At 34.4% G+C, this 26,494-nt stretch overlaps 1 protein-coding gene across 15 annotated transcripts in view; it reads right to left on the bottom strand.

The window, feature by feature from the left end:
* LOC111046312 (beta-3 adrenergic receptor) overlaps positions 1–25,924 on the bottom strand; it is a 268,205-nt gene extending 242,281 nt beyond the window's left edge. For 5 of the 15 annotated variants that reach the window (XR_005572375.1, XR_005572373.1, XR_005572376.1 and 2 more), the window contains exons 1-2: positions 25,411–25,744; positions 20,792–21,080 (exon numbers count right to left, since the gene is read on the bottom strand). Coding sequence is in view for 1 of the 15 variants with exons in the window: in XM_039437100.1 (XP_039293034.1) it covers positions 20,792–20,817 (26 nt within the window). In the remaining 14 variants the exon portion in view is untranslated. Of the gene's footprint in view, positions 1–20,791; positions 21,081–25,406 lie in introns of all 15 variants that reach the window. The other 10 variants (XR_005572386.1, XM_039437097.1, XR_005572378.1 and 7 more) reach the window with 9 other exon arrangements.
* Positions 25,925–26,494: the final 570 nt, after the last annotated feature.

Here is a 26,494-nt window from a genome sequence, read left to right as displayed (position 1 = left end):
ATGTTCTCTATCACAATTTAATCATGGAAATGTTTAAGTGAAAACGTTGGGCGCAAACCTTCTGCCATGAGGAGACAAATAAATTTATGAAAAGCTTGATAGCTTGAATAGTGATCTGATATTTGTTACACGTTTTTATTCTAAGACATAATATGTCTTAGACTAATTTTTAATGTTTCTTCAATCGGCAGGAAAACTTTGGTTTTTCAAAGTTATCTCTCTCTCTCTTGGGTTAACAGCCGTAGGGCTGGTTGGCAGCAGCTCTCCATGCTTTTCTGTCGTCCGCTTTCCGCTTCAGCTCGTAGTATGATCCACATCTCATATCCCGTAGCAATTGTTTCATATACTCCAGCCTAGGTCTTCCTCTCATATTCCTTCCCTCAACCATTCCCTCCATTATCCTTGTCAGTAGAGTGTCATGTCTGATGATGTGGCCAATCAGCTGTGCTCTTCTTTGCTTGATCCACTTCAAGAAGTTTCGGTTCTCTCCCACTCAATACGATAATGTTCAAAGTTATCTTACTCCCTTATTTTGGGGTATTTTCAGAAATCAAGATAAATAACCTACCAAATTTCCTACACGAATACAGTGTAAGTTGTATTATAATAGCTACAGTACTTACGTACTGTATAGTACAGTACCTGTTCGTTTTTACCGTATAATTATATGATAATAGAAAGCTTTATTAAAAACAGCCATAACTTCCTTGTTTTCGGATATTTTCGAAAACGGGACTAACGCTTTAAAGAATTTGGGGTCGCTGAGTAAGCTCTTCTCGCGTTCCACTCTAGCTCCCCGGTCGATCATCAATCGATCTGCTCGAGTTACATTCGATTGCGGAGCAGAGCGAAAGTCTGTATATACGCACTTTAAGGCCAGTTTCACACGGTAGAGTCCTCGCTCCTGGAAGATCATATTACTGAAGATCATATTTCATATTTTGCAGCTCTCCTGTACTTTCACATGGGGATCTTACGAATAAGCCGACAGATCTAACAACTACGCCGACGTTTGCTCAAAGTATGACTCATCACTTTTTCTCAAAGTCTAACTTCCTTAAAAATATAGATAAATATAGATATTCTATGAATTGATTATACAGGTTTATCACAGGCCAGGCTGGTCTGAGCTATTCATGACTTTTTTTCAGTATGCATTATCAACTCAGCAGTTCTAATACACAGACATCACTACTTGGAATGCCATGACATTTTCTATTTTTTCAATTCCTATTATTACCATAGATCGATTCAGATCAGCACAATGTTTATACTGTATGTTCATAATAGATTTTTCTGATTGTAAAAAGAAATAGTCAATAATTGCTGGGAATTTAAAGTGATATTCAACGATTTGAACCTGATAAATTGGATTGTTGAATGACAATTGAAATTCAGTGAATTTTACTGTACACATTCCTTTTCCTCCTATTTTATTGGGTGATGAGTGGAGATGATTTATGATTTCATATTTGGATTCATCTTTTCATAGTTCAATATTTTTTTGGAAAACTAGAACTTTTAAAAATTAAAAATGTTTATGTATAAACTTCTCAGGTGTTCAAAAACTTCTTAAAACCTTTGCCTGTCCCTTTGTGAGGCAGGAGTATTATTATCTTAGTACGTACTATATAATCATATGATAATGGAAAGCTATATTAAAAACAGCTATAACTCCCTTGTTTTCGGGTATTTTTGAAAATGGTACTTACGCTTTTAAGAATTTGGGGTATTCTTAAAAGCGTAAGTACCATTTTCAAAAATACCGGAAAACAAGGGAGTTATAGCTGTTTTTAATATAGCTTTCCATTATCATATTTATGATTATATAGTACATACTAAGATAATAATACTTCTGCCTCACAAAGGGACAGGCAAAGGTTTCAAGAAGTTTTTGAACACCTGAGAAGTTTAAACATAAACATTTTTAATTTTTAAAAGTTCTAGTTTTCCAAAAAAAATATTGAACTATGAAAAGATGAATCCAAATATGAAATCATAAATCATCTCCACTCATCACCCAATAAAATAAGAGGAAAAGGAATGTTGTACATTAAAATTCAATAAATTTCAGTTGTAATTCAACAATACAATTTATCAGGTTCGAATCGTTGAATATCACTTTAAATTCCCAGCAATTATTGACTATTTCTTTTTAACTTCCATCCAACTTTTGGCGACTTCATTCCGGTCCTTGTAGATGTCAAGACTTTTATCCCAAAGAGCAGGTCAGTTGCAAACTGCAGTAATTAACAGCTCCACATCAAACTCAGACATCGCGTAATGACAGGTGTCAAAGTCAAGTCAAGTAAACAACTGACAAGTCAACAAGTGTCAACTGGAGAAGTGAGTGAGCAAGCACAGTGCTGCCATAATGCGAAAAGCATAACCATTGTACCAACTATTCTAAATTATCGTACTGTATTTTGTGAAGCCATGCTTTGTTAAAGCCAGTTACTCAGAAAGCGTTTTTTTGTTGTTTAATTTTTTGTCGTCCTTATGAATTCTGTTGAAGCAAACATTAATGTTATTTAAGAAGTTGTGCTGAACCTGTATAAAGAATTCATAGAATTCTTAGAATTCATAGGAACGGTAAAAAATCAATTTTACGAAAATCGATGTACATGTAACTGGATTTAGAAGATCAATACGATAATGTGCTCTATTACAATTTAATCACAGAAATGTTTAAGTGAAAACGTTGGGCGCAAACCTTCTGCCATGAGGAGACAAATAAATTTATGAAAAGCTTGATAGCTTGAATAGTGATCTGATATTTGTTACACGTTTTTAGTCTAAAGCCGTGTCCACACTATGTCGATCGACTCTGTCGACCCGGTCGATCGATAAAGTCGCTCGACACCTTCGACTGTGTCACTCGACAAAATTGCCTCAGTACATGTGGACAACCATCGACAACCATCATAAATGTTCATACATAATCGAGTGTTTTAAGTGTTTTAGTGTTTAGCGTTTTATCTTAGTCAGCTTATATTTAATCGAGTGTTTTATTTTAAATAAGAATCGAGTTTTTATATAAAATGAGTGATGATGAAGATGCCGGTCTTCTTCGACTCGCTCTGTCTCTTTTTCTCCCTTGCAAATTGACTTTGCAAATTTCTAATTTTCTTTTCCACCTCCACTTTTTCAATGCCAAATGACACCGCAATTTCCACCAAACCATCATGCCGCTTGTTTCTGTTTTTATAGTCAACATCACTTGAATCCCATAAGTAAGAACGATCATGGTACATTTCAATAAAATTCGATGTTTGGGTATCACTCCAATTCATTTTCAATAAAAATGTAAGCACTTGAACAACAGTATATTCACTATTCACTAACTAGTATATTCACTAACAGTATATTCACAACAGTATATTCACTAATTCACAACAGTATATCACTATTCTATTTTCTAAAACGGCAGTGACAAGATCGAAACGTCCACACTGGTGCGTTCGACTCGACTTTCTTTGATCCGGACCGACCTGAATCGGGTTGCGTTCGACTCGACTCGACAGCGCTCAACAATGTCGAGCGACACGTCCAGACTTGTTCGACATTGTCGATCGACTTTGTCGATCGGTGTCGATCGACATAGTGTGGACGCGGCTTAAGACATAATATGTCTTAGACTAATTTTTAATGTTTCTTCAATCGGCAGGAAAACTTTGGTTTTTCAAAGTTATCTTACTCCCCTTATTTTGGGGTATTTTCAGAAATCAAGTTAAATATCCTACCGAATTTCCTACACGAATACAGTGTAAGTTGTATTAGAATAGCTACATTGTTGTATAGTACAGTACCTGTTCGTTTTTACCGTATAATTATATGATAATAGAAAGCTTTATTAAAAACAGCCATAACTTTCCTTGTTTTCGAATATTTTCGAAAACGGGACTTACGCTTTAAAGAATTTGGGGTCGCTGAATCCAAATCCGAAATCAGAAATCTTCTATCTATATTTTTAAGGAAGTTAGACTTTGAGAAAAAAGTGATGAGTCATACTTTGAGCAAACGTTGGCATAGTTGTTAGATCTTGCCTCTGCTTGCCTCGAGGGGAAAAGACGTGACAAAACGAGGTTCCTGGATAGGAGTCACCATGTGAAAGACATGATTTGACTCAATGTACTTCGACAAAAAAACGTGAACACTGTTCAGTGTTCAAGTTGCAAGTCTCCTATCGTGTGAAAGTATCCTATCAGGGCTTGTATTTCTACGAATCACGTAGACCTACCAATTGTGAATGGGTAAACCACTCCTGAATTATGTAGCATCCACACAAACACCTATAGGATGTGTGAATCCATGATCCTATTTTATGATGAGGCAAACTAATAATACCAGTAGTCAGCTGGTTGTTATAATACGAACATTTTGTACTTTAAGCTTTTATCATGCATCAAAGACCAGGTAGCCTCTATTGTTTTTTCATGAATATGCACATTTTCCTCTATTATAATAGAATTGATAGAAAGAATATTCAAAGTATGACTATCTTTAAAGACAATGGCTTTTGAGAATCTCATGTTGGCAATAGTGATCAAAAGCTGTGTTGGAAAAAAATTGAAATTTTGAATTTTGTCTCTCCCTAACTATTCAAATCTCTTACTACCAATTCTTCAAATCTCATCCAGATATTAACCACCATAGTATTGAAATTAATAAAATATTCCAGCACTTCTCAATATATTTTTAATAAATAAACTGGTACCTTACATTTTAATTTCCACTATGTTTTCTTTGAAGATAAAACTTAACCTCATGCCACTTAAATTCCCAAAGATTCTATATTTTCCAGTTGTAGAAAAAAAAACAAAAAAAAGCCCCGCTACTTGACACATCACGGTTAGTCCACAGTGGCTAAACTTATGCAGTGAAAAACAAGCCAGCCGACTCCTTCCAGGACAGGTTCCCTTCCGTGATTCGGAATAGGTAAGCGCAATAAAACTCCAATTTATATTACAGTACTAATGGAAAGGAAGTCACGGAAAGTATTGGAATCAGATTGGCAGCCAACCCCGACTCGGCTCGGCAAGATAACGAGACGATTCTTTGCGCTAGGTCGGAAATTCGATAGGGAGGCCACTGATTAAATCTGTCAACGAAAACGGAACGAGCAGGTGAAGATAAAGAAGGTGAATAGGAGTCAAAGATGAAGAAGATAGAAAAGAAAGAAGGTGAAGGAAAAGAAAGAGGACAAAGGTTTAGAACAAGGAAGTTGAAGAAGACGAAGAGCAGAAAGATAAAGAAGATGGAGAGCTAAGAACAGGAAGAGAGTGGAGAAGACGAAGAGGAAAAAAGTGGCGAGTGCAGAAGAAGCATAAGAGAAAAGCTGGATGAGAAAGAGGAGGAAGACGATAGAGAGAGAGAAAGCGGAAGAATGAGAAAAGCAAAGAGGAGGAATAAGGCGGAAGGTAAGAAAGAGAAAAAATGTGTAAAGAAAGAGAGTGAAATAAGGTGAAGGAGAAGGTAATAAAATAAGTTGTAAATCAAGGAAGAGAGGAAAGGTTAGTTAGAGAGAAGGTTAGTTAGATAGAAGAATAATGTTAGTTGAAGATTAGGGAAAGAAAGAGGTTCTAGGGAAGATGAAGAAAGTAGAAAACAAAAAGGAAAAAAAGGGAACAGGAAGTTATACGAAGAGGTTGGGGATCATAGAATAAAAATAAAATGGAGAACGAAGAAATAAAATGGAGATCGAAGAAATAAAATAACGGTAAACAAAGTGAAAGACGGCAAAGAACAAAGAATAGAAAAATGGTAGAAAACAAAGAACTGGAAGAAGGCAAAGAAAAAGGTTAGTTTGGGTGGAAAAGCTGTCGATGAGGGGGAAGCTCACAGTGGAAAGCGGAAAACTCCCCTGGGAAACTTGTAAGGGCCGTCTCAACAAACAAGGAGACCCAGTGAAATGTTCACAGACTTTCTACAAATGGAAAGCAGTGTGGCATACAAGTCGCAGGGGAGGAAAACTAGGAAGTAAGAGACAGAGAGGGAGATTCAGGTATTAAATTATGAGTATGGGAATGGAATGTTCACTGGTGAAGGGTTGAAAAATGAAGGGAGGACAGTTTGAAAGGGTATTAAATATGTGTGGTGAGTGGATGAATAAGAAGAAGCTCAAACTACACTCTAGGTCTAAAAACTGAGGATGAGACGATTGGAAACTCAATAATCATTGATAGCTTCATGATTATATTGTGCTATGAAAAGAGAAATGTGATAAAATTTGAATTAACAACAAAGAAATAAATAGTTGCATTAGTTCAACAATGCTCATTAGAATACAGATATTATACAATAAGGGCTGGTTTCCGAGCTCGAAGTTTGGCTAAGTTTTAGACAAACTGTTTTGTCAGTTTCTGACAACTGGAGTCAGAAAATTGGCTTTCCGAATCGGGGCGTAGTAGCAGTCTACGTTTAAATTATATTTCGATCAACTAGAAAATTGAACACAAAATAAAATAAAGAGAAAATAGTGTAATGTTTCAGCTATTTGGAATTATTTAGGAATGTTTTATTTCGTCAAGGAAAAATGTTTCCAATAATTATAGAGATGAGTAAGTAAATATTTATCATAAAAACTACGACTACGCCCCGTTTTGGAAAGCCGATTTTCTGACTCCAGCTGTTTAAAGTCTCGAACTTTGCTGAATCCCGAGCTCAAAACCGGCCCTTTCAGTATTTGGTATTTATTACTCGAAAACCGGACTTTTTAGTGATGAGTAGGCCTATTCTAAACACCTCGATTACAACCATAATTAATTCAAATGAGTATTAAAGAAATCAATAGTTTTTCAATTCATGTTAGGTTTAAAAGAAATAAATGATTTCACTTTTTTACTAGAAATGATTACTATAATTATTTCTGCCTAGTGAATTCAATGAAAAACGTGTGTTAGATTGATGATAGATGAATAAGTGCAGTATTTGTTTTGTTTGAATTAAAACCAAAATCTAAACCTCGGTCAAATTATAGAATCGGAATTCCTTTCGGTCGATGTATATCATCGTTATCAATGAATAAAGTATTTAATCGTACTTGAGACATTAAAATGAGATTGAATCAAAGCAGATAGATAATCTCATCTTTCTTTGATTGTACATCAAACACTGTAGCTTAAATATTAAGGTTTTGCTCACATGATTGAGATGAAATTTTACACTGAGCTTATCAAATTCAACTTCCATCCTATCTCCACAAACCGCTCCATTAAATAGTAGCAACATTTCTGCATCGTAACGTAGGAATAATATCATCAATTGCTGAATACTTGTGGAGAGAAAATTAATTTTAAATTTTTTGTACGGAAATAAAATACAGAATATGATATCATTTATTACCAGTAATACAAATACAATGAAATGAAGACAGGAATGATAGATGATGGTGAAAACTGGATAACTTCTCCCTAGCGAATTACTGGAAAATCTATTATGCAGCCGAATATTTATTTCTCTCTTTTGCAGAGGGTGTGAGAGAGAGAGAGAGCGGGAACTATCTGGAATTCGAGTGTTTGATGGAAATAGAATAACAATAGAAGAAAGGGACGGAAAGAGAAACAAAGGAGAGGACGAATAAGAAGAGAAATATCGTTGGAAGGAAATGGGGAATTTCCAGGAAGCTTCAGTACAAATAGCGATCGTCGTAATGATAGCATCCTCGCATAAAATACAGTCAGGAAGAAAACATCTCCACTAAGTGAGTTTATATCTCTCGAAACAACTACTTGATTTACGATTATTGCGAATATTTACGATATTGACGGCTGGAAATTGATATATTTTCCGAATTTTTCATCCTTTTTTCCTCTAATGAGAAACTAGTTGCAGTGTTTATTCCACAGACTGAATGAATTGGAGGAAAACATGAGGACGCAATCGATGTTTAAAGGGGATGAAACCAAATAGATAGGAGTGTTTGCTCGGTAATTGGGGGTGGTTTTTACGAGGCGAGATTCGACAGCAAATACTGTTTCCGACTGACATAAAATTTTCGACCGGTTGACATAAAAATGTCGACCAATCGACATAAAAATGTCGACCGGACGTGAAAGCTCTCCAAACAAGACCACCGTCGTCGCTCTAGATCTAGTACTCTGTAATTATTTCTCGCACAAAATCAAATTCTTCTAGACAACAATGGTGGTCGTTAAAGTTTTTAATTATCGCCTCCATACAACGTCCAAATAATGACGCGTTTTATTTAAACTAGAGGTAGATGCTTGCATCCTACTCGGTCACGAAACAAGAAGTTCGTTTATTTGTTGCAAGATAAGTTTAATGTTTCACCGTTCTTCCAGACGTACCCTCTACACCGCTATGATTTCATTCCTCAATAAATCAATCTAGGAGGTTATAAATTCTACTGTGAGTATTCATTGAAAGGGACAAATGGATGCTAAATTCAAACAAGATCAACAATAACTTATTTTTTTAATTGAGAAACAAAGAGGTTTTGTGCCAAAACCTGTTAATACATCCTTTTGAAGCATTAAAAAATCACTCTACCAGATTAAAATAATATAACTACGATAAAATAATCAGCTAGACTTTGAGTATATTGAAAGTGTTCTCATGAACTGTTTCAATGACTCAGATTCCGAACTGAAGAATCCACACTTTCATTCAAAGGCTTAGTATCTTGTATAGATGACAAGAATCAATCCACTATGGAATAATATACAGTAGCTATCAACTTATAAGCAATAACTTATTATATAAATTATAATTTTATCGTTCCCCCTGTACACGTATTTATTTTCTGTATGCTCAATATCATCTATTTCTACATCTCCACCCTTCGGATATGGTACTCCTTTTGTTCCACTTATGAATGTTGGTGGGTTCCTACTTGTGGATTCTATTTTCAATTTTCTCTCATAAAGAACCTATTCGACTTCGACTGTATTCTGTATCTGAACATTAAACTGAGTCAGCAATTACCCAAACCCCGTCACTTGGTACACCACAAACATACTTTCTCCCTCACACACAGACAGAACCGTCTATTTTGCAAATCGATGTGGGCCCTATCGATTCAATCTTATCTCCTCCAGTAGGACACCACCAGATCAATTCACCGCGTAAGCACCACAACGTAGACTCCTATACATGTAGTGGTTATCCGTGCCACTCCCGCACACACACACACACACACACACACTCGCGTGCGCTCGTCTCCAAATCGATTGTCTGCACAGCGCTAAACCCATTTGTCATGCCACAGTCCTACCCACCAGCCTAATAAATAGTTTTACAGGAGCAAAATAAAATATTGCATTTCCCGCGAACAAACCCCACTACAGTTTAAGGTTTACCAAAACCCACAGAAAGATTCTACTTGTCACCAAAATGCTGTGTCAGCATAAACCCTCCAGAATGACAAGAAAGGTAGGGTTATGCTAGGAGTGCTTTTCTAGGCAGCTTTTTCTCATATGGTCAAAAACTCTTCTATTGTGAATTGTGGTACTCTTGAAGCTTCTAATATTTTTTAAATGCTCTCCAACCAATTTTTGATTATTTTTTTAAAAGAAAGTATAAATGTCAAAAGATCAGTAGGATATATCAAGTGTATTGTTCCAATGTTCCAATTATCAACGATAGTATCCTATATGATTTATCTTTCATTTTGATGTAAAGTTACAGTTATAGAAACCTCAGGCTCAAACTAAAACTAGAAAAAGTCTAAAAATGCATACAGACGTAAGCGCCAAGAACACGCGAATTTTACTTTTCATCAGCTTATTATATCAGTATTGGTACAGAAACAAATACGATAAAAATAAGCGTAGTATCAGCTGATGGATAGTGAAATGCGCATGTTCGAATCATTAAAACCCATTTGTTGGTTTTAGTATTTTTTATATAGATGATAATCTTCATTTCATACATAATCAACAACCCATTCTCACATAGCTTATGGAACAGAGCAAATTGAAAATACATATCGCTCATCAAGTTATTGGATAAATATTATCCATAACCTACTCATCACTTATTGGGAATCTATATAGCCAACATCAGATTACATGGAGTACTGGTACTCCCAGAATTCTTGTAATAATCACACGGAGTAAACGCTCAGAATATTGTGGCCAATAATATTTCAAGTAGCAATAAAGTGAGTAGGCCTATGTGTGTAGTTACACCTCAATTTGCTCGCCTCTTATATTAAAACGCAATGACACCGGCTGCTGTTAATATTCTCCAATTTCATTCCCCATTATTCTACATTTTCGAGTGCTTTGTCAATTTTGGCATTTGATTATTGCGCAGGTGAGGCTTGACGTTCTCGAAACAGTTCATTTCAAGCGTTTGACACCACATGCATAGCGCAACACTTCTTTTAATTGCTTGGAATGTTTGGAATCTTCTTTTTTGCACTCCCGTTTCACGTTGTTTCGAATTTTGTTCGTTCATTGCTGCTTTGTTCTTATGAGCTTTTATATTTTCTTCCGCAATAATTCGCAAAAATCATGGACTATATTATGAAATAGGTTTAACATAGTCATACTATTTTGCTGTTTCAAACACCGTCATCAGAATAATGTGTTAATTACATTTCAGCTCAAAATGAATCAAGAAACTATCATCATAATATTAAAGTCGTCATATTAAGGTCTGAATTTTTCGTGTTTTCAGATTGGCTTCTTCTATTTTACAGGAAATGAGATCAGATGGAAACCTATGAACCATTGCTTTCTGTTTTTACAAACCGAACTATTGTTTTTACAAATATATTCAACAATCTTTCGGATAAGGATTTCAGTATTTTACCAAGTTTGTTTCAGGAATACTGTGAGGACATTCTTCGAAAACTTTAAAATTTGTAAAGCATGAGAACAGAAATGAGTGAAATAGAAGAAGATTAATATGTCAGGAATACATTTAATCAGAGAAACAAAATATATAGAATAGATATAATAGTTAAATTGGAGGAAAACTCTGGTTTTCTTAGGAAATAAACAGAGAAAAATTAATATTTTCAAAAAAAACTATCCGAGTCAAATACGAGGAATCAAATTTGAAATGATCATGAGAATATTATAATCAGACATTCCAATAGCGAATTGAACTCCTGAAATAGGCTTGAGTATTCTCCAATATAACTATGAATTGATCACTTTGATTCAACAGAATTGTAAAGAAATCTTTGAAGAGATGTTTGGAGATGGCAGTAAATTAAAATAAAAAGACGAAGACGGATATGCCCAAATCATTAATAGAACAACAGCAGAAGAACAAAGAAGCGATTGGACCATAAAATAATCATCCACAGAGAGTACAGCAGGAACATTTGGATTGTAAAAATGATTAACAACTCAAGTTTTAAAGATTAAATTATAAAAGTTTTATCCTAATAAAAACGATTGAATGGGAACCCAGTTGAGGAGCATCGACTAAAACCTAAAACAAAACTTAATGAACCCTTGCACCACTAATAATTATTATAAAACAATTTGGCAGCAATCTTCCCTTTGACTTCCACAATCAGCTTTGAAGTAACTCTACAGGGGGAGAACACCCTTTGACCGAGGAGGAGGGTATCTCGCCTTAGGAGGATGGATCTGAAAGTTTTCTCATTGCTGGAAAGAGCGTGCTACTGCAAGACAAGGCGTGCGGTGAAAATGACATTTCTCACCCCGAAGATAAATTGATAAAAACTTTTCCCCCAATATATCCAGCGAAACTGGTGTGTGGGGCTCCTCTGATAATATTTCCACAGTGATATAATTTCCTACAAGACTTTCTCTCGCTTTGATATGCGCCGCTATAACAGAGAGAATGAGAGAGAGTGAGTGAGAGAGAGACGGCTTTTTCAAAGGTGAGATGAGCTTCGGTGGCCCCCGGTGCATACAGTCAAATTTCCATCCAAGAAGTTTCTAGCAAGTTTGCACACATAAAGCTTGGAAGTAAGCATTCACAAGTGAGGAAACACCCCAACTTTATGATGTCAGGTAACAACTTGAATGATATAACTCGAATAGCATTAATAATAAAGTGCTCCACTGAGAGAATCTGAATCAGGCCTACTGAGTGCTGAGTATCAATAGTAAAATATCAGATACTACTTTGGGAAAAATTCATATTTGACATGTTCATAATCAACTTCCTTTGTTGCAGTGAAGTTGATGTTATTGTAAATATCCAAAGTACTTGTACAACAAATATACTTATAAATATTATTGTCCCAACTACTTGAAATCATCAAAAACTCATGATGGACTACTTTGCTACATCAATATCAAACTTCAGCAAACTCTTGCAAAATTCTACTGTTAACCGAAATCAAATTGAATTTTCCAATGAATAATGAGTGTTTATCCAATAATGAGTGGTCCAACAATTTCAAGCAGTTTATTCAATCCTCAGGATATTACTTATAGCTTATCTCAACCCAATTCAAATTCAATAATTATTGTACTTATTACTAGAAGCAAGAATTCGAAGTAATTAGGACCTATAAACATATTAAAAATCATGAAGTTGTGGTAATATTTTGGTATTAGCTTGTTCTGCCTATATAATTTCAAAGCTACTATACTCCCTTCTGAAACTAGGAAATTTCCACAATTTTATGGTTGATAGCTAGCAAGATTATTCTTAATCACTCGGCATGACGGCTAAATTCATCACATTTTCAATTTCTATTCAGACTTCTATATGTAGTCTAATTGCAGTTGAGGAGATTAGAATATTAAGGAAAATGTGTTGAAAATCACTTTTGTACAAATTATAAACTTTTACATTTTTTTTATTCAAGGCAAGGAATTCAAATATCAAGTGCGATTACCACATCAATTTATCTAAGAATTATCGTGAAATAATGAACTTTTGAACACATAATATTGCCGTTAGGTACAATCAATCAATAAAAATTGTTTATTGTCATTACAAAACAAATTGTATAACAAGGTCAGGTACATTTACAATTTATAACATTCTTCATTCATCAATACATGAATAAGTATGGTAACGTTTTTTAACACACTAACAATAATAATAGTAATAACAAATCAACAATAATAAAAACAGGACAACAACAATAATATTCTATATGTCTATAGATGCGTTATCAAGTGTCAAACATTCTACAAACTCATTAACACTATAGACACAAACCAGATAATGTAGGTGGGGGAAATAAAAAACATCGCATACCAATGAGTTGAGGATAAACAACTGTACTTGAATACCTTACCATGGAGTATGGACAGAATTGGAGCCGTTACAGAACAATAATAAATAGTTACATTTCTCAAGATAATACAAGTGGATAAAGTTAATACGTCTGCTATGACAAGATAAGATGAAGGCCTAATGAAGACTGTACGGTGAGCCTGATAAAATTTCCAAACCGTTGAATCAATATTATTCCATAGTTCAATTAAATGTATAATTCTGTATAATAAGACTTAAATCAATAGTTTTTTTTTAAATCAATTCTCAGTTCTGAATTTAGAAAACATAGACCTACTTTACCAACTCACCAATCACCATAGTAGGCTACACTAATTTCACTCAGCCAGACCAGGTCTAAATTTTGTTTTCCATCCTTATCTTTCAATCTCCTATCTATTACTATCCATCCCTCATCATCATATCGTTTGTTCAATAATTTAATAGTTGATACTTTGTAAAACGCTTCATAGAATAATTACTTTCATTTCCAATTATCATAATGTAGCATATAAGCCTAAACATAAAAATATATTAATCTTTAAGCTAATCCTAACTGATCTTTTCGTTTAATCTCTGATTAAAATATCTACAAATTTTTGCAATCTATATAAATGAAAGTGATCCAATCTAATCATATCTGACCTATATCCATCCCTTAGTTATTCTCGAATAAATTTAATGGTAACGGTATTCATTTATTAAATTAATCTATATTCAAAAACGAATGAATCTTCTTTTTGAAGTCCCTTCTCCATTGCGGAGGTTGGCTATCATCATGGCAATTCTCACCTTGTTGACCGCCGCTCTAAATAGGTCATGTGTATAAATAAATTCAATCATTAATCATTTATAATTATAAATTATTCATAACTAAATATTCTTAATACAATAATTTGATTTCATCTATTCAAACTGATGGATCAAGAGTCAGTAAGTAGCCCTATCACTTCTAATAAGTCAATATCACTCTGTCCCACTCACTCAACCCAACAAACCTCACACCAACTTCCATATGTCTTTTTTGACACCACCGCATGTCTTTCCTGTGTAAGTGGAGAAGATTTTTCATTCATTGAATTCTATCAAGTATTTATTGAATATTCTAATTTTTACGATTAAAACCTACTTAAAATGTCACACAAAACAGCAATATTCGTCTGAATCTAATTTGTCTGTGAGTTCCACAGTGTCAAGAAGGTCTTACAACTCTTCATTTGAAGTACAACTGTAACTCTCAACTCAAAGAACAGGGTGCTTTTCCATTAAAAGAAGAGGAAGCTACGGTACGTAAGATACACTCTCAGCTGTCACAAATGTTTTAATGGGAAACACTGATATTATTCACATGAAATGCTGACAATTTTGAATGAATCTTACCTAACAGACCCGCATCAATGGAATAATACCAGCCAGCTTGCTAAGGTGAGATTCTGACAGCTATACTTATGGATAACATCAATAACATCCCTTTCAATCATTGCTGACATTTTTGAATGAATCCCAGCATGGGAAGCAGGTGATAGAAAAGTAGGCCTACAGCAGCAGCTATAAGGAAGCCAACTCAAAGCCTCAATCCGAAGGCTGTCATTGTTCTTTGATAGATCACTTGTTACTTTGAAGACCAAACATTTATTGGAAAACATTGGAGAAATGGGAAATATTAGAAACTTTATGTAACGGTCACCGTTACTTCAAGTTTATCTTGAGTAACAAAGAATCAGGGAGAGCTTGAAAGTACTTCAAGGAATTGGAGTTCTGGTGTAAATCATTTTTGACTTGATAAAACTCATAAATAATACATAAATTTTGTTCATTGTTTGAGGTGAAAAAATGCTCCAAGAAAAATAACCGACAGAACAAAATCCCCTTCCCTGTCCTTTGTATAATAACGTTTGTAAATTGGATCCCTAGATAACCAATTCAGAGTTTTTCCCCATGCGCAATGACGCACTTCCTCTCTTCCTAAACTTAAATAGCTCAAATATATTATGTATCAGCACCTCCCATAAATATTGGGCACTCTCACGAAAAAATATTATCAGTCCGTCATAACCACGTCTGACCAGGCCCGGCCCCAGAGGTGGGCGGACCGGGCGGCCGCCCAGGGCGGCAGGATTTGGGGGCGGCAAATTTAAAGGAACGGAAAATTTTAAAATACAAATAAATAATAAATTCATAATATCAAATGTGAATGGTGAAAGTATATAAGAAGCTTTTCAACCTCGAGCTAATGAAGACTTTTCTAAGATCAACAATGTCCCAGGAAGGTCTGAGTGGTCTAGCGAACATAAAATAGCTCAGTCCCCAGATCTTGAAGAATTGGTGAAGGAAGTTCCTCATGCAAAGGTCAGACGAGTTCTACTTAATTATACAGGTGTGTTAATAAACAAACTTGTAGAATTTGTAGTTCTAATTACTTAGCAAGTTAAGTAGGCCTAATACTATGTTGCAGTCTACGTCTTAAGGCTGTGCAAAGGCTAAAAATAAACTTACTTGTACTGTTGATATTTTTCAGAGTTTTTCGATTTGTATATATCAAAATGGAAAAGTTTTCTTAGGAAAACATTTTTTCCGATCATTACTTTTTGAGATATGAGCGCCTAAAGTTTAAATTTTTTGGACAGAACATTTCAAATTCGGTACGAGATAAACTCTTCATGGTGTTGTTGATTGAATAAAACAAGAAAATTTTGATACATTTTCTGAAAATATCATTTTTTGAGAAAGTTATTCAATTTACAAAAAAAAAACTCAACTAAATGCTATTTTTGGTCATTTTTAGTAAATTGAATAACTTTCTCAAAAATTGATATTTTCAAAAAATGTTTGTTTTATTAAATCGAAAATACCATGAAGAATTTATCCTTTTAATTTTATGGATTAATCTCGTACCGAATTTGAAATGTTCTGTCCCAAAAATTTAAACTTTAGGCACACATGTCTCAAAAAGTAATGATTGAAAAAAAATGTTTTCCTAAGAAAACTTTTTCATTTTGATAGCTTGATCCTTAAGTGATCCTTGATCGTGTCCTTAAGCGCGCCTCTCACCTAGGAAATACTGAAATGAAGTGCATCTAACGAGTGATTCTCATAGAACATAATCTCATGAACTTATATCATTGTGCGAAATATCACTGTGAGGACAATATAGATGGTGATGATGGTTGAAGCAAAAATGAGGTGTTTTTCACAATACAATGAGCATTGTTGTCAAGTGTACCTGGAAATCTATATGAGATAGAGCGCTCTACCTAGTCTCAGATTGTAGAGCACAAAATTACGTCCAGAGGAATTTTGAATTTTACATCTAGATTGTAATCGGGATATATTGTTGATCAAATGATAAATATGATCAAAATTGATTTTTTTCCTTAAAATATCACTCATATTTGAAAAATCATAACTCAGTACTCATTGGAGATAGAGAGTTCCGAATGATCTCATTTCATTCAGTATTTTATAATCTTAAAAAAAGCATGAGCAAATTTTTTTGTCCGATCACTGATTTTGCCGGAAATAGCTGAAATTGGAAAATGAACCTAAAATACGAGGTTTTTGGGCCACTCTGTATATAGCACAAGGGAATTTTTCATGAAGAATTTGGTTCTGAACCTCTCTCATGTATCCAAATAAAATATTAAAAAATCAGAACTATGATATAAATTGCAAGCACACCCCCTCTTTTTTGTCTATATTGACTGGACTTTACTGTTCCCCAATATTTATACCGTATTTGTTTGAATGTAAATAAATATTGTTAAATATAATTTTTTAGAGTTTACTGAGACTCTGTGGACGTGGTGTGAATGGCGCAATCGCATCACAGCGGAGACACAATAGTAACGCTGGTTACACACTGGGCGGTTTCTGCCGCGGCGGCGAAACTACCGTCGCTGCCTCGAAAAAAAGTCGAGCTTACACATTCAGCGGCAAAAATACCGCCAAACATTGAGCGGAAAATTACTGCCACTTATGATCAGTAGCCAAAATAATTCTTGTAGTTCTTCATCGCAAATGTGTTGTGACTTCTTTGTTTCATGAGTGTTTAGTTAATTGTATTTTGCACATTTTTTGAAAGTATACTATTAAGTGTTTAACTCAAAATGGAAAGGCAATAACTTTTACCACTTTTGTTGTACCATCGAAGGAGAAGAAGACAGCAGAGAAATCGCCTTGTTTGGATTCATTGAAATGAACGTTTTTATTAAATCGACAGCAATATACAACATATTACAGTTTTTTCCTTGTCATCCAGAGTTTCAAAATCCCCCCCTAATCTCCAGACACACTTCCTTCCACGCATTCCTTGTTGCATCTCGATCCTTAAATATGTCGTGGGTGTTGTCCCACAAAACTGGCCTCGGTTCTACAAATGATATTAACAACTCATTGTCTATTAACTTACTCATTTTCTCACACTCGTCAACCACAAAAACTTAAAACAATGAATAAATGTTATAAACAACTCACAAACTTTACATCAAGACACAAATTAAAAGGCTGATTTTCAAAGACCTCTGACTTAGAGCAACTGGGAAAGACGACTGATCTTCGGCGACGGTAGACAACCCCCAAATGTGTTAACACCCATTTGGTCACGTACGCCACTGCGTAGACAAGAGCGGCGAAAACACCGCCAGCCGCAGTGGCAGTGGACGGCTGCAAAGCTGCCGCCAACGGCAATATAGCCGCGCGGCGTTTCTGCCGCCCGGTGTGTAAGCTTCCATTCAAGTCCATAGACTACTCCTTGAACGGCGGCGACGGCGAAATTACCGCCCCGGCAGAAACCGCCCAATGAGTAACCCGGCGTTAGGCGATAGCTCAAGGAAGGGGTAGGTCCCGGGATTAGCAATTAAAGATACTTGCGGGGGGGGCGGCGGTTGCCGATCTCGCCCAGGGCGGCAAAGTCCCTAGGGCCGTGCCTGCGTCTGACCTTCTTGGGACTCTCTAGTTTTTCGGCACTCCAGTGTTAAATCATTTTATTCCTTCATTGAATCATCTATACAAGTTAAACTTTGCTGATTCAATAATTCAGATAGAAACAACACTTCTCAAGTTGATGCATGCCCCAAATCATACATAACCAGATCATCATTACTACATATCATCATAAATATCAACATATCTTCTGAACTACACCTTTTCCAATTTTATTTGAGAAAGTATCAAATTAATTTGAGAAAGTATCAATTGTATTTGAGAATAGTCACTTGTAATTGAGAGAATGTCGAATGTAAATGAGAATAGTCAATAATTGTATTTGGGAAGTCAAAACATGTAATTGAGAATAGTGAATTGTATTTGAGAAATCGTCAAATATGTAAATGAGCAGATATCAATTGAAAATGAGAAAATTTCCCCATTGACATGTCGTGACTCTTCTGTAGCCTACAATACAGGTTTGATTTGAGCAGGAAAGGATACTGTACTACGTACACAGTATTCCAATTACTATCATAGGCTTTGCATGGGTGAAAATTAATATTTTCAATGGTGAAAGTATTTCCCCTGTACTGTTTACGAATGATTAATAAGAATATTATTTCTATGTATGTATTGGCAATGCGACTTTTGTCTCCATACATTTTGTAAAACATTTCACTTGATGAAGATCAAATTCTTTATGTTTACGGCGCAATTGAACTTTATCATCAATCAATTTAATCTCTTGATCAAGCAATTCGGCAATTCTTCACTAGGTTTTTAATGTTATATTCAAAAACTAAACGTTTTATTGGAATATTAAATATTTTATCATATTATTACTTTCCTTACCCTATTACCATAGGTACCCCAATTTCTAAATTTCTATACGTTTCAAGGTCCCCTGAGTCCAAAAAAATGGTTTTTGGGTATTGGTCTGTATGTGTGTGTGTGTGTGTGTGTGTGTGTGTGTGGTGTGTGTGTGTGTGTGTGGTGTGTGTGTGTGTGTGTGTGTGTGTGTGTATGAGTTTATGTGCGTCTGTGTACACGATATCTCATCTCCCAATTAACGGAATGACTTGAAATTTGGAACGTAAGGTCCTTACAATATAAGGATCCGACACGAACAATTTCGATCAAATGCGATACAAGATGGCGGCTAAAATGGCGAAAATGTTGTCAAAAACAGGGTTTTTCTCGAAAACGGCTACAACGATTTTGATTAAAGTTATACCTGAAATAGTCATTAATAAGCTCTATCAACTGCCACAGGTCCCATATCTGTAAAAATTTCAGGAGCTCCACCCCATCTATGCAAAGTTTGATTCTAGATTATCAATTATCAGGCTTCAGATATAATTTAAACAAAAAATTCCAAGTGGAAAAGATTGAGTATGAAAATCTCTACAATTGATGTCAGGTAACATTTTCACCTAAAAGCTAGAAATTCAAGAAAATGTTATTATTTCATTTGCAAACGTTTGGCAACTGTTGATTCTATTAAATCATTCACTATGAAGAGATAGCAGACTTCGTGTGTCACCAGCGTTATTGTCATGTCACCAGCTGGCTTAGATCTTTGAATATAGTAGACTTGAGATGTGCGTGAACACTAGCGTCATGTGATCAATTTTCATAACGGCAAGGAAAGTTGTGTGAGTGCGCCACACCAGATTTTTTTATATGAGTAAAGTTATGAAAAATATAAGTAGGTACTGGAAGTACTGTACTGGTTTTTTTAAAATCATTTCCCAATTACAACTGACAACTTCTCGATTTTAAATCGTATGTTCTCAAATTAAAATGATACTTTCTCAGATAAAATTTACTATTCTCAATTACAAGTGATGACTTCTTAAATACAATGGACTATTCTCATTTACATTTGACGTTTTCTCAAATACAAATGACTATTATCAATTACAATATTGATACTTTCTCAAATACAGTTGGAAAAGGTGTAGAATGACGTAATCAATGAAATTTAAATTTAATTGCATTCATCAATGATGCGGCAGAAAAACCGAGTTCTATAAGCTGTCAATGATGACTATAAAATTATTGAATTATTATTATAAAAAATAATGTGAATATGATGTGGAATTCTAACAGTATTTGTCAAATCTGAATCAATTGAACTGGTAATTCTACATAAACATCAAACTCAAATTTTAACACAATAACGTCACAAACACCAAACTAAAATTTTAATATAAAACAGGGTCAAAGATAAGCAATTTTTTCACATGAAACAATAAAATTGATTATCTTTTGTTCTATAATTTTATTTGAATCATTTAAAAGTGACTCAAAGAAGCTATTATGAGCCTATTTTGCTCTAGACTTTCATACACCATTTTTGAGACATTACCGTACAAAGTTTTTCACAGACCCAAATCAGAATATCAAGAATGACACTTCCTTGGAGAAACGGTGGTATTAAATACTTAAAACAATAATAAGAATCTTATAAGCTCTCTGAATTAGATCAATTGAATCTGTTATCATTTTTTCACAAGCAAATCATATAAATTCAGTTCTGAGTCCATATTAAAGCAAGCATCTGGACCTTTTTGAACAGGAACAATTCAAGTAAATATGAAAGAGAAACACATTTTGTGTGTATGTGTTTGTGTGTGCACTTAATCATGAACGGCATGCAATTTGAATGTGGCTAACTGACCTTTGTAAGTGAGCTGAAGGCTTCATCCATAAAATAACACACTCGATAGCTGCTACTCAACACATTGTTGATACGCACGCACATGTCCAATAAACGATTTTGCTAACTTTCCAATTTCGACGTAAATCTTCAACAGTCCCAGATGAAACGTTTCTCGCTAAAATGTGTCACGATTCGAGTTCATAAAAAGTTTTTCACAGTTGGATCTAGTGTGTTCAGCATACTACACTGTGATGTCTTGAAATTATCATGTTAAATGTTCTCTGGAGCTGATTTTCAAACTGCTACACTAAAAAAGTTTTCAATGTTTTACTTTGAAAAACTTGTAACACAGGCTACCGTAACTTTTGTACGGTTCAATTACTCATGAGGCTTTTATCCAAATAGGGTAATAAGACTTCAAAATGTTGATAGACTCATAAATTTTCATGACTCCATAAAAATTATTCATGATAAGACATCACGTTGGAAAGTTTATTTTTGGAAAAATTGTCCATGGAACAAGAAATTCAGGATGTTGAATGCATCTGCTACATTGTCAATGGATTTACCGTACAGGTATTGAATTTCCATCTGTCATATTTTACTGCATCTAGTGCAGTTTTGGATGGACACGTTAAGTCGTCGGTCCCGGCTGCCTGAAAAGCAGTCATTAGGTCATGTCAGAGGCCCTGAAATTGATTAGTGGCGACCTGGAAACTCTGACACCAGACCTCAGCCAGCCAGGTCACTCGATATTATTATTACTGCATCTAGTGCATAAATTAGAATTTGTATGGTAATGTTTTGGAGTTAAATAAGATGGGCATGAGATTTTGTTTATTGTAATATCCATTTGAGAAAATAAGTCTATTATGCAGAGTGGCCTAATATTTATTACCCTACCCATAAAACTATTTTAAATTGAATAAGGAATTTTAAATTGGTAGTAAGTTTTTGATAAATTTGTATGTAGGCCTACAAAGCAGGTCTAAGTCGCGATAAGGGAAAGAAGATAACAATATTGTGTTGAGCAAAGAAATTAATTGAGCCTCACGTCAGTTTATTATTTGTAAAATTCAATTTAAAAATAAAATATTTTAAACTAAAACTTCTCTACATAAATAATCGCAGTGAGTCATTGAGACTCAAAACAAGATATTACTCATTTTTAATTTATGTTGAATTGTTGATAATATACTGTAAGTCTGTAAACTACTTTGAGGATTAAATTATTCTCCATTCATCCAACTTGTAACACAAAAAAAAGTAGTCGACGGTAGGCCTATTATAGTTGTAAAGACTGTAATCAATATTCTCATAATTATATCAATGTGAAAGAACTGAGAGTTCTAAGAAAATACTTTTTGAATAAGAAATTTGATCATTTAGCTTTTTAGCTCTCCCTTTCAAAATCCTCCAACTTCCACTAAACAATCTCCAAGCATTCTTCCAAACCACCCACGCTCTACATAAGCTTGGTGACAAATAGAGTCATTTCCTTAACATCTAAAGCTAGCTAAACTGATGGAATTTTACACGTTAAATATTCATTTCTCTGTAAAAACAGTGAAGGTGGATGGCAGTTCAAGTGCCTGAAAACTCAGTTTGAAAGTTGAAATGAGATGAGCGCTGAACAAAGAGACTGCTCTCATTAAATGCGTGTTGCTTTCTGCTTTGTACGCTATTATAAAACAAGAAAGGACTTGATTGCTTGCTTTTCACCAAAGCTAATGTGAAATTATATTCCAAAGGTCAAGTCTGGAGCTCTAGTTACCGTACTCTACAACCTGTGGGACGAGGAGAGACTTTGATGAACTAATACTGTATTAAAGATTGGGTTCAGAGCTATTGGAAAAAAGTTTCCTACAAGTCAGGTGATATTATCCTATATTAATGGTATTTCAATATTTTTACTTATATGCCTATTCATACTAATCAAAACAAAGTACAGTAGTTGAGTTTTGTTGTTCAACTGTTATTAAAATAAGACACACTGAATTTAACTCAATAAAATTATCAGACAGGAAAGAAAACTTGTATAGACTGAAAAACGTCTATGAATAACATGCAAAAAGGCTTCTCAGTGAAAAAAAAACTTATTTTTCAGCAAATGTTTGAATAGTGCCCTTGTAATGGATTCTGAATAATCGTGAAAATCTTTCTTATGTTGAACAAATGCAACATGGAACCTTTACAAACTTGATTCACTATAATGTCAACAAACATGTAGAATGTGATAAACACGAGGATCGTTTTTTCAACCTCCGATGACATATCATAAGACACAGACAAACGGTCGGGGGATGATTCTCACAGAGTTGAGCAGCTTGTCTTTCCCACCAAACGTCCTGTGATCGGTGCGGCCAGATCGTGAATTGTTGTCGAGTTTTAGACCCCAAAACATGGCCGCCTCAATTGAGCCTCCCGCCAGGTGCTAGTTGCATGGCGTAATTCGGTTTTGCAAGAAAAAGGCAATATCCCAGCATTAATCTATCGAAGAATGATTTAAGTTTACACAAGTGACGTTATGAATGATACATTATGTGTGAATTTTGTCGGAAAATCAAAGTCATCAGTTGAAATGATTTCCGGAATCGTTGTCATCCGACAAAATTGACCATGGCCTCACAGTGCTGGTGCAACGAAACGGCTTCTCCAGCAAATCAAATAAATTAGTTCGATCACCAACCATACAAACCAGACTTGGCCACTGATTACTTATACCTTTCCCCCAAACTCAAGACATGACTTTGTGGGCAGAGCTTGCAAACAAACGAGAAGCTACAAACCAGTGTCATAGCGTACTTGAACTCATTTGGCAGCAGCATTTTATGAGAAGGCTGGTCCACTGATATTAAAAATACCTCAACTTTCACGGCAATTATATGTTGAAGAATAATCATAAGTGTAAGATGCTTGTAGTGAAAGAATTATTATCTTATTTATGACCAATCGGAGGTTGAAAAAGAATGACCTTCGTATTTCATATTTCGGAAAACTGCTTGATATCGAAAGATGATTTCATTTTTAGGAAATTGAAAATTTGGTACGGGAGTAGTTTAGTAGTATAGTTCTGTAAACTATATAAGTAGAATAGAATAATATTAATTATATCATTTTTTAAATTTTATGATCAGATACCTTCAAATACAGTATCATTACACCATTATTAATAGAACAAATCTCAAGCAAGAATGAAATACGATTTTAATTTCACTGGACATTCTTCAAATCTATCAGACAATAGAGACGATACAAAATGCTGCAAATTGTACTGGAAGTTGAGGAACGTTGAACCAGAAAATTTGATTTCCATAAAAAACTTACTAATCTCTAAGAATACTAAAGTTAGAATTCACCTGAAGAGCAGGAATGAAGTTTAAAGTCAAAGGAAATCTACCATCATTAGCATATTAGCTTATAAAAGATTCGATAGAATAAGTTAGTTTAACTGCAATTCACACACCTTTCAACATTATTAAAATCATAGTTTCAAGTAGAATAGAGTGGATTATTATATAATATCTTTCATTATTGCAGTGCAGTATTTGATAGTTTCAAAATATTCGACCTGAAATTTCATATAATAAATTTAAAAATAATAAAGTTGAAAAGAATATTCTTAAATTTTATATGATCTGTGGCCTAAAAAGAATTTGACAATGAATTCGATTCTAAGTTAAAAATCCTAAGAAACCAAGAACATTGGATTGAATCCACTCAATTTCCACATAATAAAAAAATAGAGGATAATAGAAATGAACAAACAGATTCATTCTGGAAAAGCTGGATCAATAATTATGAAATCCTATTTTTCAATATAATTCATTTTTAAATTACCCTTAACCATAACTCTTAATGAAATTCCTACTGCCAACCAGAATGATTTCGACTTTTTTTCAACAATATGAAAGTTGAAGTATATGAAATAATAGTAGCCCACAGAACACATTTAAAGCTATTCCATTTTACCTGTATGGTATCAGTAAATCTTAAATTAGAATTTCATTCTAATGAGTTGAAGAAATGAAATTTCAATACAGACAAATTTTCAACTAATCAATTTTTTCTTCTGTTATGGATTCAACATTATTATATTCAAATAATTAAAACAGATACAAGTTAAAATAACGGTAGCAGTATAAAAACATCTTACTCATCATTTGAAAGAACGTTGTAGTCTTTAACAATTATTTACTTGAAACTCGAACATCTTTTCCAATACTTTCACCCTTGACGAAGTTTAAATAATGTGTTCAAGATGGATGAAATGCTACTCAAAAGTTTATCTACTTCCTAAACAATATTTTTGGATAATAGGGCCTAGTTGATAAATTTTCTAAAATGTTTATCATTAAAAATCATTCAAAACTTCATGTTTCACATTTTTCACCCTTCAAATTAGAATAATATACATGAGTGTCATCAAAACATTCATCTCTCAACATCTTTCACTTATTCCACCCTTCAAATCTATAATATTTTAGTATAGAGCAATAGAAGACTACTAATATTCAAAACAATCATTAAACCGTTCAAGTCATTTAAAGTTATCTATCTAAAACTTGATCATTCTCTTTCAAAAACTATTTTCAGTTTGGTGTGATATGTTTTAAATGCTGTAAAAAAGTACCTACTCTGAAATTAATCGAACCGTATGTTAACAAGTCGTTCAAAGTTATTTTTCCAGTGATTTTAACAACTTTTTACCTCAAATATGTTAATTACTTTTTACCCCAAAAACAACAAAAAATGTTAGTTTACTTTTGCAGTTCATTCACACAGCTCGCAAACCGCGTTCTAATTCCCCCGACGTCTGTGGAGCGTCGTCGTCATTTTATTTACGACGCAAAACCGACGCAAGTCGCACGGCGACAGAGTGACGCTTCATGCTGTTCAGCGCGACACGAGACGACAGACAAGACTCCGCGTCACGCCAGAGGCCGAGAGTCGCGAGGGTGGAATGCCAATGACGCGGCAAACTTATTCCCTCACTTCCTCATAGGAACGCGCTTGGTGGTTGATACGGTGCAACCAGGAAACTCCTACTGTGATACATCTCTCTTGATACAAATAATTCATTTTTATTTAAAAAATTTACCCTGGGATCACTCCAAGGAGTCCCTTCAACTGGGTTGAGGGGCTCATCTCAGTTTAATTTGAAATAATCTTATCAAACGTTTTCAAAACTCCTTATAGCTCTACCGCAGACAAACAGAATAGGTACTTTTTATAATATGTTATTGTTTCTATTATGCTATAGAATAGGCCAAGTAGCAATAGTATCGATACAGCAATAATGACAATAGTATAGGCTATTGGTTCTACTGAGCTGATTTACATGCATTTCTGCACAAAGGTTCTATATGTGCAGACTAATTTAATCAAAATAATGATTAAACGACTGGAATGTTAGTAAACCAGGATAACAAATCTTCGATCTTGAAATGAAATAGACGTTATCAAGTAGGCCTCCCATTCTTTATATATAGCCTATTTTAATTTACAAATAGTATCTACTCATTAGAGCCATTTTCAAGTTATGAGTTGATAAAAATATGAAAAGGGTACTTGATAAATTTTATTTCATTTCAATAATATTGTAGTTGCTCTTTACAGGAAAAGTGAGTATCAACTCTTGGATCGTTTACTCCAACACATATGACTTTCAAAAATGGTAGCTGAGTTTTATATAGGTGATTCATAATCACTGTTGCTTGA

Source organism: Nilaparvata lugens, chromosome 10, assembly GCF_014356525.2.
Source record: "Nilaparvata lugens isolate BPH chromosome 10, ASM1435652v1, whole genome shotgun sequence".
Lineage (NCBI taxonomy): Eukaryota > Metazoa > Arthropoda > Insecta > Hemiptera > Delphacidae > Nilaparvata > Nilaparvata lugens.
The sequence above is the reverse complement of the archived record's forward strand: the minus strand, read 5'-3'. Positions and strand labels throughout refer to the sequence as shown.